This window comes from Silurus aristotelis (assembly GCF_946808225.1).
Source record: "Silurus aristotelis genome assembly, chromosome: 7".
Classification (NCBI taxonomy): domain Eukaryota; kingdom Metazoa; phylum Chordata; class Actinopteri; order Siluriformes; family Siluridae; genus Silurus; species Silurus aristotelis.
Window position 1 is genome coordinate 30,016,283 of NC_139580.1, and position 17,922 is coordinate 30,034,204.

The 17,922-nt window shown below is 34.1% G+C and overlaps 2 protein-coding genes across 7 annotated transcripts in view; one reads left to right on the top strand and one right to left on the bottom strand.

The window, feature by feature from the left end:
- The window catches only part of parvg (parvin, gamma), a 30,205-nt gene extending 23,665 nt beyond the window's left edge, over window positions 1–6,540 (top strand). For both annotated transcript variants that reach the window (XM_083546489.1, XM_083546490.1), the window contains exons 12-13: window positions 5,140–5,212; window positions 6,089–6,540. In XM_083546489.1, the coding sequence (XP_083402615.1) occupies window positions 5,140–5,212; window positions 6,089–6,162 (147 nt within the window). In that variant the 3' untranslated portion in view covers window positions 6,163–6,540. The remainder of the gene's footprint in view (window positions 1–5,139; window positions 5,213–6,088) is intronic.
- A 7,175-nt stretch (window positions 6,541–13,715) lies between these two features.
- Window positions 13,716–17,922, bottom strand: part of shisal1b (shisa like 1b) — a gene marked incomplete at its 3' end in the record, with an annotated part of 47,580 nt that continues 43,373 nt past the window's right edge. For all 5 annotated transcript variants that reach the window (XM_083546523.1, XM_083546524.1, XM_083546518.1 and 2 more), the window contains one exon: window positions 13,716–15,924. In XM_083546523.1, the coding sequence (XP_083402649.1) occupies window position 15,924 (1 nt within the window). The remainder of the gene's footprint in view (window positions 15,925–17,922) is intronic.

Here is a 17,922-nt window from a genome sequence, read left to right on the forward strand (position 1 = left end):
TTAACATGTCTATAAACTCGTCTATAAACACGTCCATAAACACATCTATAAACTCATTTTTAAACTCGTCTATAAACACATCTATAAACTCGTTTATAAACTCGTCTATAAACACATCTATAAACACGTCTAAAAACACGTCTATTAACACGTCTATAAACTCGTCTATAAACTCGTCTATAAACACGTCTATAAACACATCTATAAACTCGTTTATAAACTCGTCTATAAACACATCTATAAACTCGTTTATAAACTCGTCTATAAACACATCTATAAACTCGTCTATAAACACGTCTATAAACACGTCTATAAACTCGTTTATAAACTCGTCTATAAACTCGTTTATAAACTCGTCTATAAACACGTCTATGAACTCGTCTATAAACACGTCTATAAACTCGTCTATAAACACGTCTATAAACTCGTCTATAAACACGTCTATAAACACGTCTATAAACACGTCTATAAACACATCTATTAACTCGTTTATAAACTCGTCTATAAACACGTCTATAAACACGTCTATAAACTCGTCTATAAACACGTCTATAAACACGTCTATAAACTCGTCTATAAACACGTCTATAAACACGTCTATTACCACGTCTATAAACTCGTCTATAAACACGTCTATAAACACGTCTACAAACTCGTCTATAAACACGTCTATAAACACGTCTATAAACACATCTATAAACTCGTTTATAAACTCGTCTATAAACACGTCTATAAACTCGTCTATAAACACGTCTATAAACACGTCTATAAACTCGTCTATAAACGCGTCTATAAACTCGTCTATAAACGCGTCTATTAACGCGTCTATAAACGCGTCTATAAACGCGTCTATAAACACGTCAATAAACTCGTCTATAAACGCGTCTATAAACACGTCTATAAACACGTCTATAAACTCGTTTATAAGCTCGTCTATAAACACGTCTATAAACACGTCTATAAACACGTCTATTAACTCGTCAATAAACACGTTTATAAACTCGTCTATAAACACATCTATAAACTCGTCTATAAACACGTCTATAAACATGTCTATAAACTCGTCTATAAACACGTCTATAAACTCGTCTATAAACACGTCTATTAACACGTCTATAAACTCGTTTATAAACACGTCTATAAACACGTCTATAAACTCGTCCATAAACACGTCTATAAACACGTCTATAAACACGTCTATAAACTCGTTTATAAACTCGTCTATAAACACGTCTATAAACACGTCTATAAACTCGTCTATAAACTCGTCTATAAACAAGTCTATAAACTCGTCTATAAACACGTCTATAAACTCGTCTATAAACTCGTCTATAAACACGTCTATAAACTCGTCTATAAACACGTCTATAAACACGTCTATTAACTCGTCTATAAACATGTCTATAAACACGTCTAGTAACACATCTATAAACTCGTCTATAAACACGTCTATTAACTCGTCTATAAATACGTCTATAAACACGTCTATTAACACGTCTATAAACTCGTCTGTAAACTCGTCTATAAACACGTTTATAAACTCATCTATAAACACGTCTATAAACACGTCTATAAACACATCCTATAAACTCGTTTATAAACACGTCTATAAACACGTCTATAAACTCGTTTATAAACTCGTCTAAACTCGTCTATAAACACGTCTACAAACTCGTCTATAAACACGTCTATAAACACGTCTATAAACACGTCTATAAACTCGTCTATAAACACGTCTATAAACACGTCTATTAACTCGTCTATAAACACGTCTATAAACACGTCTATTAACACGTCTATAAACTCGTCTGTAAACTCGTCTATAAACACGTCTATAAACACGTCTATAAACACATCTATAAACTCGTTTATAAACACGTCTATCAACACATCTATAAACTCGTTTATAAACTCGTCTATAAACACGTCTATAAACTCGTCTATAAACACGTCTATAAACACGTCTATAAACACGTCTATAAACTCGTTTATAAACTCGTCTATAAACACGTCTATAAACTCGTCTATAAACACGTCTATAAACACGTCTATAAACACGTCTATAAACTCGTCTATGAACTCGTCTATAAACACGTCTATAAACACATCTATAAACACGTCTATAAACACATCTATAAACTCGTTTATAAGCTCGTCTATAAACTCGTTTATAAGCTCGTCTATAAACACGTCTATAAACACGTCTATAAACACGTCTATTAACTCGTCAATAAACACGTTTATAAACTCGTCTATAAACACGTCTATAAACACGTCTATTAACTCGTCAATAAACACGTATATAAACTCGTCTATAAACTCGTCTATAAACACGTCTATAAACTCGTCTATAAACACGTCTATTAACACGTCTATAAACTCGTCTATAAACACGTCTATAAACACATCTATAAACTCGTCCATAAACACGTCTATAAACACGTCTATAAACACGTCTATAAACTCGTTTATAAACTCGTCTATAAACACGTCTATAAACACGTCTATAAACTCGTCTATAAACTCGTCTATAAACAAGTCTATAAACTCGTCTATAAACACGTCTATAAACTCGTCTATAAACACGTCTATAAACACGTCTATAAACACGTCTATAAACACATCTATAAACTCGTTTATAAACTCGTCTATAAACACGTCTATAAACTCGTCTATAAACACGTCTATAAACACGTCTATTAACTCGTCTATAAACATGTCTATAAACACGTCTATTAACACATCTATAAACTCGTCTATAAACACGTCTATTAACTCGTCTATAAATACGTCTATAAACACGTCTATTAACACGTCTATAAACTCGTCTGTAAACTCGTCTATAAACACGTTTATAAACTCATCTATAAACACGTCTATAAACACGTCTATAAACACATCTATAAACTCGTTTATAAACACGTCTATAAACACGTCTATAAACTCGTTTATAAACTCGTCTAAACTCGTCTATAAACACGTCTACAAACTCGTCTATAAACACGTCTATAAACACGTCTATAAACACGTCTATAAACTCGTCTATAAACACGTCTATAAACACGTCTATTAACTCGTCTATAAACACGTCTATAAACACGTCTATTAACACGTCTATAAACTCGTCTGTAAACTCGTCTATAAACACGTCTATAAACACGTCTATAAACACATCTATAAACTCGTTTATAAACACGTCTATCAACACATCTATAAACTCGTTTATAAACTCGTCTATAAACACGTCTATAAACTCGTCTATAAACACGTCTATAAACACGTCTATAAACACGTCTATAAACTCGTTTATAAACTCGTCTATAAACTCGTCTATAAACACGTCTATAAACTCGTCTATGAACTCGTCTATAAACACGTCTATAAACACATCTATAAACACGTCTATAAACACATCTATAAATTCGTTTATAAGCTCGTCTAAAAAAAAACTTCTATAAACACATCTATAAACTCGTCTATAAACACGTCTATAAACACGTCTATAAACTCGTCTATTAACCCGTCTATAAACACGTCTATTAACACATCTATAAACTCGTCTATAAACACGTCTATAAACACGTCTACAAACTTGTCTATGAACACGTCTATAAACACATCTATAAACTCGTTTATAAACTCGTCTATAAACACATCTATAAACTCGTCTATAAACACGTCTATAAACATGTCTATAAACTTGTCTATAAACACGTCTATAAACTCGTCTATAAACACGTCTATTAACACGTCTATAAACTCATCTATAAACTCGTCTATAAACACGTCTATAAACACGTCTATAAACATGTCTAAAAACACGTCTATTAACATGTCTATAAACTCGTCTATAAACACGTCCATAAACACATCTATAAACTCATTTTTAAACTCGTCTATAAACACATCTATAAACTCGTTTATAAACTCGTCTATAAACACATCTATAAACACGTCTAAAAACACGTCTATTAACACGTCTATAAACTCGTCTATAAACTCGTCTATAAACACGTCTATAAACACATCTATAAACTCGTTTATAAACTCGTCTATAAACACATCTATAAACTCGTTTATAAACTCGTCTATAAACACATCTATAAACTCGTCTATAAACACGTCTATAAACACGTCTATAAACTCGTTTATAAACTCGTCTATAAACACGTCTATAAACTCGTCTATAAACACATCTATAAACACGTCTATAAACACATCTATAAACTCGTTTATAAACTCGTCTATTAACACGTCTATGAACTCGTCTATAAACACGTCTATAAACTCGTCTATAAACACGTCTATAAACTCGTCTATAAACACGTCTATAAACACGTCTATAAACACGTCTATAAACACATCTATTAACTCGTTTATAAACTCGTCTATAAACACGTCTATAAACACGTCTATAAACTCGTCTATAAACACGTCTATAAACACGTCTATAAACTCGTCTATAAACACGTCTATAAACACGTCTATTACCACATCTATAAACTCGTCTATAAACACGTCTATAAACACGTCTACAAACTCGTCTACAAACACGTCTATAAACACGTCTATAAACACATCTATAAACTCGTTTATAAACTCGTCTATAAACACGTCTATAAACACATCTATAAACACGTCTATAAACACGTCTCTAAACACATCTATAAATAACTCTATAAAGTCTTAATGGTATCCTCAGGGATAATACACCTGAACACTGTAATAAAGTGAATGACTAAAATGTAGTTTTATTATTATTTTTTTTTTTATATATATTTAACATTTTATTTTTAAAGCACAAATTAAAACAAGAAGTTGACCAAGAATTTGGGTCATTTTTTATATGGTGCATGTGGATTCTTTACAGTATACGTTATAAATAAACTAAGCCTGAACTACACAGTAAATGACAGGACTGTCAGCAGGTTTTAGCTTTAATATCTTTTAACTGAATTGTAAATGGAATTGTACAGAGCTGTGATTAAGCCACCAGTTTTCTCTGCTTTACATTATATAATGAATGTGATCATAAATAATCAATCTATACACAATCACAACACCAGCATTTTGTTTGTTTGTTTGTTTGTTTGTTTAGTTAAAAATATCTGCTGAAATGGTTTTCTTCACTTCTTCTAGCTTCATAATGTCACTCTGGCTTTGGATCTCCTTAATGACTTAAAAATACAAGTGGAGAATGTTGACCCAGAAGGTGAGCAGGAAGTTATATATCCTCTGTATGTTTGTTAGCACTTGTATGTGAAATGTTTATGATATGTCTTTCCTTTTACTTTACTGAAATGTGATTAATTATTTATGAGTACACAATTTGAGCACAGAATATTTTACTTTATCACTTTTTAATTCTGGGGAACTTTTTACGTGTAATGTAACACAATTTCTTTCATCACAAGACATGTAATGAAATATCTTTCACTTCACTACCTGTCAGAAAATCATGTCCCTCCTCACTATGCTAAAATAAATGCACAAATTGTGTTAAATGGGAAGTTGTGTTGTGAGGTTTGTGTCCACAAACTTTTGGCCATTGGTGAATATTAATATATATTTCCAGGAACAAAATTACAACAGTGCATTGTAACCTTTTCTAGAGTAAACACTACAGAAGTACCAATAGCTCTGTAAGTATCCTCGCTGACTAAGGGTTTTAGAATAGCACTTGTTAATGGTAAGAGTGAGTGTATGGAAGTTAGAGAACGCTGCAATTGCTTTTCAGATGTAATCATTTAAGAAAATTAATAATTAAGTAGAAATCACTCAGAGGTCCTAATGATTCATCTCAATTATCAATTGATCATTCATTGGTCCATCATGTGTGGAGGTTGGCATGTACAGGAAAAGAAAGAAAATGAGAAAGAACAGAAAGACACCTTCACAGAAAGACACACAGCATTCAGAAATAAAATGTGTGTCTGTTTCTGAGTATATTTATGTCATTAATTTGGGTATAATTGTAAAATGTTTGCTCCACCTTTACTACCTCTCTGTGTACTGCATGTCTGCTTTTCCAAAAAGAGCATGTGTGCATGATTCACTGCCTTATGTGCCTTGTGTTGTTTTTCTACAGATATTGTGTCCCAAGATTTTCCAGCTACACTAAAAGTGCTCTATGCCTTGTTCAAGAAACACAAGAACAAATAATCACCTACAAGCGACCTCTTCCACAGGCCTAATTTTAGCTAGAAAAAGACTGGAAAGGTCATAGGATAAGCTTTTAATCCAACTCGAGTGCAATTGTGAAAGCAGTTCAGACTCAGTCGTTTAATTTTAATAAAAGTGAGTGAAACACTGGATCGCTCATCACATCACGTCACATCTCATCACACAGATTGGCTGTGGATAGTGACAGCCCACCCCCCCCCCCCCCCACACACACACACACACACATTTCTCTGTCCGTTATCTTCTCACCTTCTCTGTAATTGAATGGTCGCCCTTGAGCTTCTCACTCATACTTATATACAGAATGCATTATAGTGCTGGTCTTCACCTCAATAAATATACAGTATTACATCAAAAGTGTGTCCTTCATTCAGTCTGGGGGTTTTTTACAAGCACAATGTAGGCCACATTAAACAAGTTTTAACATGATTTAAAAACTGTTATAAAGCTTGCTTTTAGAATGTTCACAATTACAGCATTTACACAATTACAGCATTCAGGATTGATTTAAGAAGCCATTTTCCTCCAGCTGAGCTACACTGTTAAAAATATCCTCTAAACACAGTTTTCAAAAACAGGGTGCAAGCAGAAAACAGTCATTACAGTCATGTGAAGTGTTTGACTACCATAAATAAACTATTACACTAATTAACCTCCAGAAATAAACAAAAACATACAATTAGTATCACTGTTAATAATTACTATCAGTAATGTTTACAGCAAAACTGACAATTATAAATTATTTACAATTTTTTAGTAACGGTCATTGTATTAATTATTGTTGTAATATTTGTAGAAAACAGGTCTCATTCACATTTTATTTGTACATACGCACATTCACACATGTATAAAATGTAGTGAAATGCTTTTAACCACTATCCAACTTGTAAAAGCAAAACAATATAAAGAAAAAAAAAAGAGTAAAGTAAAGTAAAAATAACTAAAATAAAATATAAAAGTATATTAAAATAATAATCTGATTGGAAAGTATGAAAAGGTAAAAAAAATATATATATATATATATATATATATATATATATATATATATATATATATATATATATATATATATATATATATATATATATATATATATATACAGTGAACCCCAGATAATTTGCGGTTCTGAACTTTTGGAACCTAACAAGGATTATCTTAAAATTCGCGGAAATCTGCAGCGGGACCAAATGTTCAGGGACGTTAGGAACGTTAGTGATGTTTTCACTAAAAATTTTATACAAATTTTAAAACACATTATTGTATTAAAGTATCATGTATAGATGAATTAACTAAAGTACCATAACAGGGAACGTCCTAGAACGTAACCCCCACGAGTTCCAGGGGACCACTATATATATATATACACAGTACATATACTATACTGTAGAAATAAGTATACTGTAAAAGTATATGTATATACACATGAATTAAACAGAAGGGATGGATGGAAATGGATGACAGATATTGACAGAAGTAGAGATTAAAGTGACCCAGTGTGATTTTTATACCAGCACATGGACACTTTTATGCCAATTACAATGTAAAAGTGAAGCTGTGCTCGTCCAGTTCAAAGTTAGAGTGTGTTGGATCCAAAATTTAAGTTTTTCAACTAGTGCAAGTAATGCAAATAATAGTGAATAATTGTAAATTATTGTAAATAATTGTAAATTATAATTGTGCAGTGAAGGAAGTGAGACGGAGAGAGACGTCCAGATGCTAGTTGCTGGGTGTTTCTTGGTTTAGACTCCAAATGGCCTGCGGGAAGAAGCTCCTCCTCTTTCTTTCTGTGTTTGCTTTCAATGAGCAGAATCGTTTTCCTGAACGCAACAGAGAAAAGAGACCATTGTTAGGTTGGCTGAGGTCCTTCACAATCTTCCTGGCCCTGGTCCTGCACCGCATGCTGTAGATGTCCTACAGGTTAGGGAGCTCAGTGCGCATGGTACGTTCAGCTGAATGCACCACCCTCTGGAGGGCTCGTCTGTCCTGCATGGTGCTGTTCCCAAACCAGGAAGTGATGCTACCCATCAGAACTCTCTTTAAATGATGCAGGTGTAGAAAGTCTTTAGCACATGCCCAGTCAGCAAACAAATTTGGCCCAGACTTGGCGTTCATCTGGCACAGCTGGCATTCATCCGGCACTGGCATACAGCATGTGGGCCAACCATGGCCCAGGTTTGGCAGAGGTGGTACCGATTTTAAGGTGGCTCACAAGACATGGGCCAGATGTCATTTGTAGTATTCGGCCCAGATGCCAAGTATACATATGTGGGCCATATACGTATGGCTGATCTAAACCCATATTTAAAATCCATTTCAAATACCTTTGAGTAAAATCCCATTTTGAACTGTGTCTCATGCCTTCAAGTTAATCCAGGCAACAATAAAGATTAAAATTTCTGAATTATGAAAATCAACTGTAATTGTTTGATTTCAGTTGATAAGGTTTTTGCGATTAATTTAAACTTGTAGACAAATAAACCACCAATTAATACAGTCTAAACATTTTCATTATATTTAATCCTTAGCTAAATCTAAAACTACTGGGCATGCGCACATCAGCATACCGTCATTTTTGTCACACTGTATAATAATAGTAAAGGTGAAATAGTGGAACACTTATTTTGGTCATGTCATTACATTCAGGAATTTTGGTATGATATTGGTGTTTTTGTTAAATTGAAGATTTTGCCGGAATTTTCATTACAAATGAGAAATGTTATATTGGGTATTTTGACTCAGACCCCACAAAAGAAAATTTGTTTTATTATAAATGTAATTATTTTCTTAAGCAAAGTTTACCTGTATTTGTGGTCTTTTTAAGAGATATAGAACATTATATTAATTTTATTTCGATATCTACTGATAAAGCTATGAAGACTGTTAAAATTTCTACTGTACTAAACGTTTTTGTGTAAGGAATTTTATGTAAAACAATGGCCCTTTATTGATTTATATTATTTATTGATTGATTATTATTTTATTTTTTTTACTGTTGTATGTTTGTTGTTGCCTTTCAAGTATCACTACTGTTGATATTTTGTATTTTGTACTGATTTGTATGTTCTTTTCAGTAAAAAAAATTAAAAATACTGTGAAGGGTTGGGGTAGGTGTAGACTTTCATAAAATAAAAAATAGGTCGATTTTTTTTTTACCGGAATAACTTTTACCCAGAGTGCACCAATCATGATTTAAAAAAACTGGAAATGCGACATTGGCCTATCAGAGCAAAGTTGGCCAAAAGGCGCAATTATAATTTGCAATGCTTCATGGGATTGTAGTTTTATTTACCCAGATTGCCGTGACACACACACACACACACACACACACACACACACAGTCTGTATTGCCTTTATGACAAATTTTCAAATATTTTTTATTTCAGATCGAATATTTTACATGTTGTAATTCAAGTTGTAGCTAGTTGTTATGATTCAAGGCTTATAACGCTTTAAGCAACAAATCTCCAACGAGGAAAAGTGAATGAAAATACTCCAGGAAGTGTCTGTTGAAAAAGTGGGCGCACGCGGTGTTGCTCGGAAACAGCCGCTCGCGCTGAACCCGGGAAAGTCAGCAGAGTTGGTAAGTGAGAACATACATATATATCAATAAAGAAATATTATATTCTTCTTAAATTTAGCCACAGTCACATGTGGACTTAATAATCAATTAATGCATTCACGTGCTATCAGTGTCCTTTAATGCAAACGGGTGGTGAAATAAAAAACTACACCTGCACGTGTCTGAATAAACGGACGACGGCAAAAAACAAATAAAACCTGCACTTAAACCAGTGCTTCTCTTTTCTTCTCTTTTTCTGGTATTTCATTTTCATTATAGTCTTTAAAACTTTTTATTAATCTGTATTTTTTTATTAGGAGGAAGAACAAAAGGCTTCAGTAAAGACACAGTATGGAGAAGGTTTGGAAGTACAATGATAGGAGCAGTTCCAGAAGGAGCACAAACATGGACATTTAAGCATCATATCTCAATTAAATCTTGTTCCTGACCAGAAACATGGACGTTCAAGTGTTATACATAGTGTGAAACTTGTTAATGAGCAGAAACATTGATAATCAAGTGTTAAAGATACAGTAAATATTGTTCCTGACCAGAAACAGGGATGATCAAGTGTTACATTTTACTTCATGAACAGAAACATAGCGGAACTTCTACTTGTTTTATTTTTGCTTTTATTTTAATTTCTGAACTGATGGGGTGATATTTTATAGAGTTGTTTGTAAAAGTGTATATGTCAGGTTTCAATGTTTTGATGTTAAATATAATAAAATATTTGTTCAGAATACTGTCGTTGTGGTGACTATTCATTTGGGAGGGATGTGTGTATCAATTGGCCTGGTTATGTTTTTTTAAGGCTGACATGTGGAACCTATCTGGTCCAGTGTATAGGACCACAGTAGGGCCAGCTATGGTCATACAGGTGGGTGAGCTATGGCTCTGTCATGGCCCTTTTATAGCCCATATTTTGGCTGCCAGGTTTAGTTAACCTATGGATTGTGCTCAGGTGTGGCTAAGTTTTCGGCTTTCTGCTGTTGATATGGTTTACTTATGGTTGTATTTTGGTTCCAATGTCATATTTTGACCTGGCCCAATTCAGGACCAGTTATGGGTATTTAACTTGGCTGAGACTTGGGACTAGTACCTTAATTCATTGCGGTATGTGGGCCACGCAAAAGCTGGTTTTGCGGGCCGGAGCTGGGCCAGAGAAAAATTGCTATGTGGGTGAGAGAGTAGTTTAAAGTCTTTTAGGTGTCTCAGATGGTACAGACGCTGCCGTGCTTCTTCACCAGTGTGTTGATGTGACAGGACCATGACAGGTCCTGTGTGATGTGAACACCTAGGTAGCGGAAACTGTCCACTCTCTGAAATTGTAACCCCTGTTGATGTTTAGCTGTTGGTATGACCATCCATCATCAACTCCTTAGTCTTGCTGACGTTCAGGAGAATGTTGTTCTCCTGGCACCATCTCTCCAGGTATTTAGTCTCCTGTAGGTAGGCCGTCTCATTGTTGTTGAAGATCAGTGTCGTCTGCAAACTTGATGGTGGTGGAGTTGAAAGAATAAAAAAGAATCTCTATTTATTTTCATTATCAGTCAGCAGTTTTCTAAACAAGCCCTTTTCACTGACAGGTTCATTTCAACCCAAAATCTCTCACTTGTGCATCTTCCTGAAAATGTTGCCTTGTGTTACACCACAGATTTCTGGCTACATATTTAATGAATGCATGAAATTTGAACTTTTTTTTAACAATATTGTTTTATAAATTAATAATTACAAAAAAACAGCTTTCTGATGTTTTATCAGATATTTATATACAGTATCTAATAAAATGGACTGATATAGATATTTCAGTTCTCTGTCATTTATGCTGTGGTGGATCGCCTCTGCTGCTGCTGCTGCTGCTGCTGCTGCTTTATTTCTTGCTGTTTTCAGGATTTCTGTGAGCATGTGCATTTATTCTATTTCGGTTAGCAGCATCATATTCTAAAAATACATTTCCACACCTATGATTACCTGCGAGCTCGTGACAACGATGCACTGATTCTGCTTTGTGCACTGCACTAATTGTACCCATCATATAAGAAATCATGGAATCATGGAGTCTTAGGCATATGTCAAATGTCATGACAAATGTCAAAACACGTACAATGACTGACAAATGCAGACATAAAACTAAAGCAGAGGTTTGAAATTGATTTTTAATTCAATTCAATGCAATTTAATTAAATTTTTTTTAAACAATGGAGGTTATGTTTATACATTTTTATATCAGACATTCATCCTAATAATGAGTGAACCGTAAGTGGCACTGGCAAGAAAAAACTCCCTAAGATGCCATTAAGAAGAAACCTTCAAAGGAACCAGACTCAAAATGGAACCCATCCTTATTCTGGTGATCCAAAATGTCAGTTCCTTATATCAGTTCCGAGGTTATCAATATTTCACTGATGGCTTGTTTTCAAAATGTACTCATTATTATAGATATGGCATAATGACATACCTACTCATCAAAAGTTCAAGCACAATTAATGGAAAATCTCATTAAAAGACAATAAAGAAAATTTCCAAGAACTAAAATAAAAAGCTTCTTTTTTTTTAGATTTTTAGATGCTTTACTCTGCACCGTTTCTTTAATATTATTTGTACAGCACAACAAAGGTCTTTATCACTAAGCAGTTATACCAAAATTAATAGAGTAATATTATATAAATTTGAGTCCCTAGAGGTATTATATACATGTTATGGTTCAGTGGAGAATAAATCTGATCTGGTTGTGGTAGCTCAGTAGTTAAGGTGTCTGTAAGATGAAAGCTAATTGGAAGATTGTGAGTTCAAATCCCTGCAAACCAAACTGCAACTGTTGTTTTTTTGACCAAACAAAACTTAAATGAACAAATTAAATGTGTAGACATATGATTCTCATTGTACATCCCAGGTACTGCACAAAGAGGCTAAATCTAGATTTGCAGCAACGTGCCATTTCCAGAACATGGCTGCAGACATGACAGTCTGTCTTAGTCTTAATGATGTCTCACAACCCCAAGAGTCACGGGGGCTCCCAGGGACAGTGGGAGGTTTGAGTTCTGGCAAGATGGATCAAATAATACTGTCAAAATGATCAAAAAAGCAGAGTCACACACAAGAGTGGCTTTGAAATGTTGTCCATCTGACTGCTCAATAATGAGGCACACAAACATTCTGACAAGACAAAGATAAATGTCAATAAAATGTTTCCACAAAACACACATTCTCTTCCCAAATTCATTGGAGCAAATTCTCATTGTCTCTCCTACCATATATCACCTACCCAATGGGGAGGGCTAATAAGTACTTCCTCTGACATGAGCAGTAAAGTAAATCCTTCTTCATACTGAACATGATGCAGCACAGATTCGTGCATTGTAACACTCAGGAAAGTGCTATTTAGCTATTTAATTGAGCTTATAAATGCCCATGATTGGCTCCCATGTCTCTGTGATTAACATTGAGACAAAGTAAGACAGTATGTCATGTCCATATGTCCAATGTATGCTTTTCTGTTGGGCTACTCAGCGGCTACTCTAATGTGTGTCAAGTCAGGTCAAAAAGTTTTTTTCTATAGCGCTTTTCACAACAGACATTGTCTCAAAGCAGCTTTACAGAAATCAACAGTGAAGGTGAATGGTGTGTTTATCCCTGATGAGCAGCTGTGGTGACTGTGGCAAGGAAAAACTCCCTTAGATGTTATGAGGAAGAAACCTTGAGAGAACCAGACTCAAAAGGGGAACCCATCCTTATTTGGGTGACATCAAGAGTGTGATCATAAATCTTTAAACACTACAGAACACTGGAGAGTGAGAACTAACATGAGTACTGGAGTGTAAGATTATAAGAATAATGTTCTTTCTACAGTCTTATACAGTGTGTTAATAAGAGAATGCTGGTGAAAATTCCTGATTGTTGTATATGTAATCATAATTTAAGTATGTTGTTATTTTAGGTTACAAAATGAACTGAGTCACATACACACAGCTGGGAAGATCGATCTTTATTTTTTTCCCCATTTGTGACGGTACAAAGTTACAGTACAACTGCAAAGTACAATTGAAATAAAGACTGTACAGTCTATCTAATAGCAAAACACAGGCTCGGACACGTGTGGCTTGTTTGCCTGCATGTTTGTGAGTGGGTGTGGGTGTGTGTTTACCGTACATCACCATACAACCTGCTTTAAGGTACCAGTAGCTACACTGCAGCTGTGTACAAGTTACTAAGGCAACTGTTGCCAAGACGAGTTGTCTTGAAAAACAAACAAACAAAAAACAAACAAACAAACAAACAACAACAACAAAAAATTATTTCCTCTTTGTTGTAAACTATGGACTGTAATTTATTTATATTTGCCTATTGACTTTTTATTTAAATCTAGTATACAGTACTTCTCTTAACCTGATGTGTGTAGAAATCCAAACAGTAAATGAAGTTTGTAGATTGAATTGGCCCAGCAGTGTGTGTGTGTTATAGACCACACAGAATTACGAATTATCTCCCATCTCCAATTAAATTACCATCCTGCCGCAGATGTGCTGGAAATTCTCTACCTTTTCGCTGTTATCTGCCATTGTTCATTTCATGTCCATCTCCGTCCTGCATTCCCAGCCAGCTAATCAATTCAATGAATGTCAAAGTGTAGCATGAGATGATACTGTTCCACTTTTCGAAATGGAGTCTGGGTATTTTGGTCATATCTGATGCTTATTTACCATTATTATAGGTTGCAGGGTTACAATCATTACCTTATCAGCTACACATTTCTCATGAGACTTGTAATTTGGTTTTTCATAATGCTTCAGTGGATACTGTGTTCATGATCATTATCAGCTCCAGCTCCAGCAACATCAGCAAAAATGTAAATGTTGCCGTTTGCAGCTTTAAAATCTGCAACCATGCTGCTTTGCTCATTAACGAGATCTATTTTATATGTTTATACAATTAATACATTGTATATTTAGTTCAGGAAAGGCATTTAAAAGTCACTTCTATCCGGCTGTCTAAAGTAGAATAATTGAATATTCACTGATAAAACATGGTTTGTAAATGAAAGCTGTTTTTTTTGACATATTAAGAAATTTCCTAGTCTTAAATCACAAAAGAAATGTAAAAACCCCAGTTTTATAACTAGAAAAGCACTACCTGTCATTAAAAGACCTCTATCAGATACTCCACCATGTAAAGTCAACAAAATTGACACAACTGACATGACTCCAACGTCTATGATCACAAGGTTATGGAAGGATGAGAAAAACCTTTTACCATCCATGGATTTAAAATCTTTCACATTTCAGCTGGTTGCATTATAATTAAATATTCATTTAAAAGGTCTGAATTTTCGTTGTGTATTTGAGATATCATTGGGTATATATTTTATATTTTTGTAAAAATTACAAGGGGGCAGAATGCAAATAGTAAAAACCATTACCAGGAATCACTGCAGCTTCAATACTGATCTACCAAACAAGAACTAAATCTAAAGTACAATATGTACATGTGCAGTGTTCAGGAAGCTGTTTTTGCAGCAACGCTATTCTCTCAGTGGCTCCGAATAAAGCTTTCCTCGTAACATCACCTAAATAAAAGACATAAATAATGTAAAAACAAATGTTCCTAACACCACACAATTATTAGTCAGGAGAAGATCGTAAAACATTGTGTGAACAATATAAATATTGTTAAATTAAATAGAAAGGTGTTTATGAATACTCCTGCCCTTATGAGGCATAATGTGTTAGTCATTAAGGACGAATTTATGTTTAATATCCTGTACAGGCTTTAAAATAGTTTCTTTGATCCGGCTGAAATTTAGTTTTATATGATCATCGTCATCATCATCATCATCGTCATCATCATCATCATCATCGTCATCATCATCATCATCATCATCATCATCATCATCATGAGCTCTTTTCCTACACTCCAGGTTTTGATGTAGTTTACATCATTACGTCTAATTGCCTGGTTCTGTGAAAAAAAAACTATTTTGACAGTGTTTCTTTAGTGGGTGATTCTGATAGGAAATCCATATAGAAGTACAGATGATTAGAGATGGTTGTGCTTGAAGAGAGACAGCTGGATAGGGAGGCATGTCTGAACCAGCATTCACAAACCACAGGGTTACTCTCCAAGGGCTGAGGCACAAATTTTCACAAAGTTCTTCTCAGATGTTCTCCCATCATCTGCCATCTCTTTGGGGAAAAAAAGAAGACACAATAAAAAAGATTAAAGGCTGAGCTTGTACTGTGATGTACTAAACATAAACCAAGCCTGGTAAAAACTAGATACCTGTGCACCATTTAATCCCCAATAAACTCCCAGGGCTTCAGACTTATGCTCTATATCAACAGTCTATATGGGGTCTTGTGGTGTATATCAACAGTCTATATGGGGTCTTGTGGTGTATATCAACAGTCTATATGGGGTCTTGTGGTGAATATCAACAGTCTATATGTGGTCTTGTAGTCTATATCAACAGACCTTATTATTATGTTCACTACGGTTCCTGGAAAATTCATAAAAACTACTCAATATAATACTTGGTAAGATTAAAATATAAGCTGGAAGTTAAAAGTTTTATATATATCAATAATGTAATTTTTATTAACTGTAGCAAAAAACTTCACCTTGACAAAAAAATGCTACATTAAGAACAAACTTTAAATGTTTTTTCTTCTCCTAAATTTGATCTGTATTTTGCTTTTAAAACTGGATATTGACACAAAGCAGCTTTGCGGAGGCATACGGTATACATTTCCAATATACATTTTAAATAGAATAAAATATCAAAAATGAGAAATCCAGAAGTGATGATGTAAAGAAAAACACAGAAAACTGAAGCAGTATGAGGAAAAAACCTTGAGAGGAACCAGACTCAAAAGAAACCAATACTCATCTGGGTGACACCACAAAATACAATTATAGATCATTTTCATTCTTGCAGTGTTCTATAAGCTGTAAAAGATACAGTTAGTCAACTTTCATGAGAGTCATTTCTGAATTCATTATGGTTTAAAGTCTATTGTGTTGACGTTATCAACACTTCAATTATGGAAACATGGGTCTTCTTTTTCCTTCTTATTATTTGCACAATGAGTCATTTACAGATTTATTGAGACACTGCTAGCCTCCCCTGCTGAAAGCAAACAACTTCCTAATGGGAATTGCCTTAATCGATTGTGTTTCTGGTAGTTACTTAACAAAATGAAAACCATTTAGGGCAATTTCCATTAGAATCTATACACTTTAGCAGGGACTCTAAGAAAGTGTCTATCAACACAGTAGGAAGTCTTTCACATGTCACACATCACAATCAACATAATAAATAGAAATACAATTCTAACACAAACATTTCATCAGCTTTTGATCAGCTCATAGTTGATAGTTTGTTATACTTTTAACTATTAACTATTTCTGTCCTAGTATTGTAAAAGAATAAAAGGAATATTCCATAAATATAAAAAACATTAATTTGCTCATATTATAATTTAACGTTGGTTGGAAAAACAAAGTGATTTCCTGGGATTAATTTTTTTATTTTTTTTTTTGACCTCATTAACACATCTTACTGTGTCTCAGCTAATTCATGTCTGTTCTGTTTCTTTATTCACTTCATTCCACAGTCAGTCTCGTGTTCAAATCCCAGAATCTCTGTGCATCTGCTCACTGCATTATAGACCTTTCATTTTTTATAAATTATTTTGTAAATATACTTTTTTCTTACCAGCTTTTTGAAAGCTGGAACTGGGCCTGATTTTGGTGAATAAAAACTAAAAAGACTTTATATGTATGAGGAGCTTTACCATCTTTACATTAAACTTATCCGTTACTAAGTTTCCAAGAAAGGGAAGGATGTGGAAACGCGCTTTTATTTCCTCTACCAATCACAGAATCACTGTAAGTTCACATAAACAGAAGAGGCCACTTGGCACTTTCCTATGATAAGGTTCAGCTGCTCTGTATCATAATACAAGTAGCAGTAAAAAAAGATGTGTTTTAGAGCAGAATTATTATAAATTGAATCCCAGACGGACCGCAGTCAAGCAAGAGAGTGCTTAAGCATAAAATTACTCGCCATTACTGCAGAACGCTGAAGTGCACTCAATCTGCTCTCAAGTCATGTCCCTGAAAACATTAGCATTTTTAAAGTAAATGAGTAGATTATGGTTGTATCGGTTTACACATTCAGT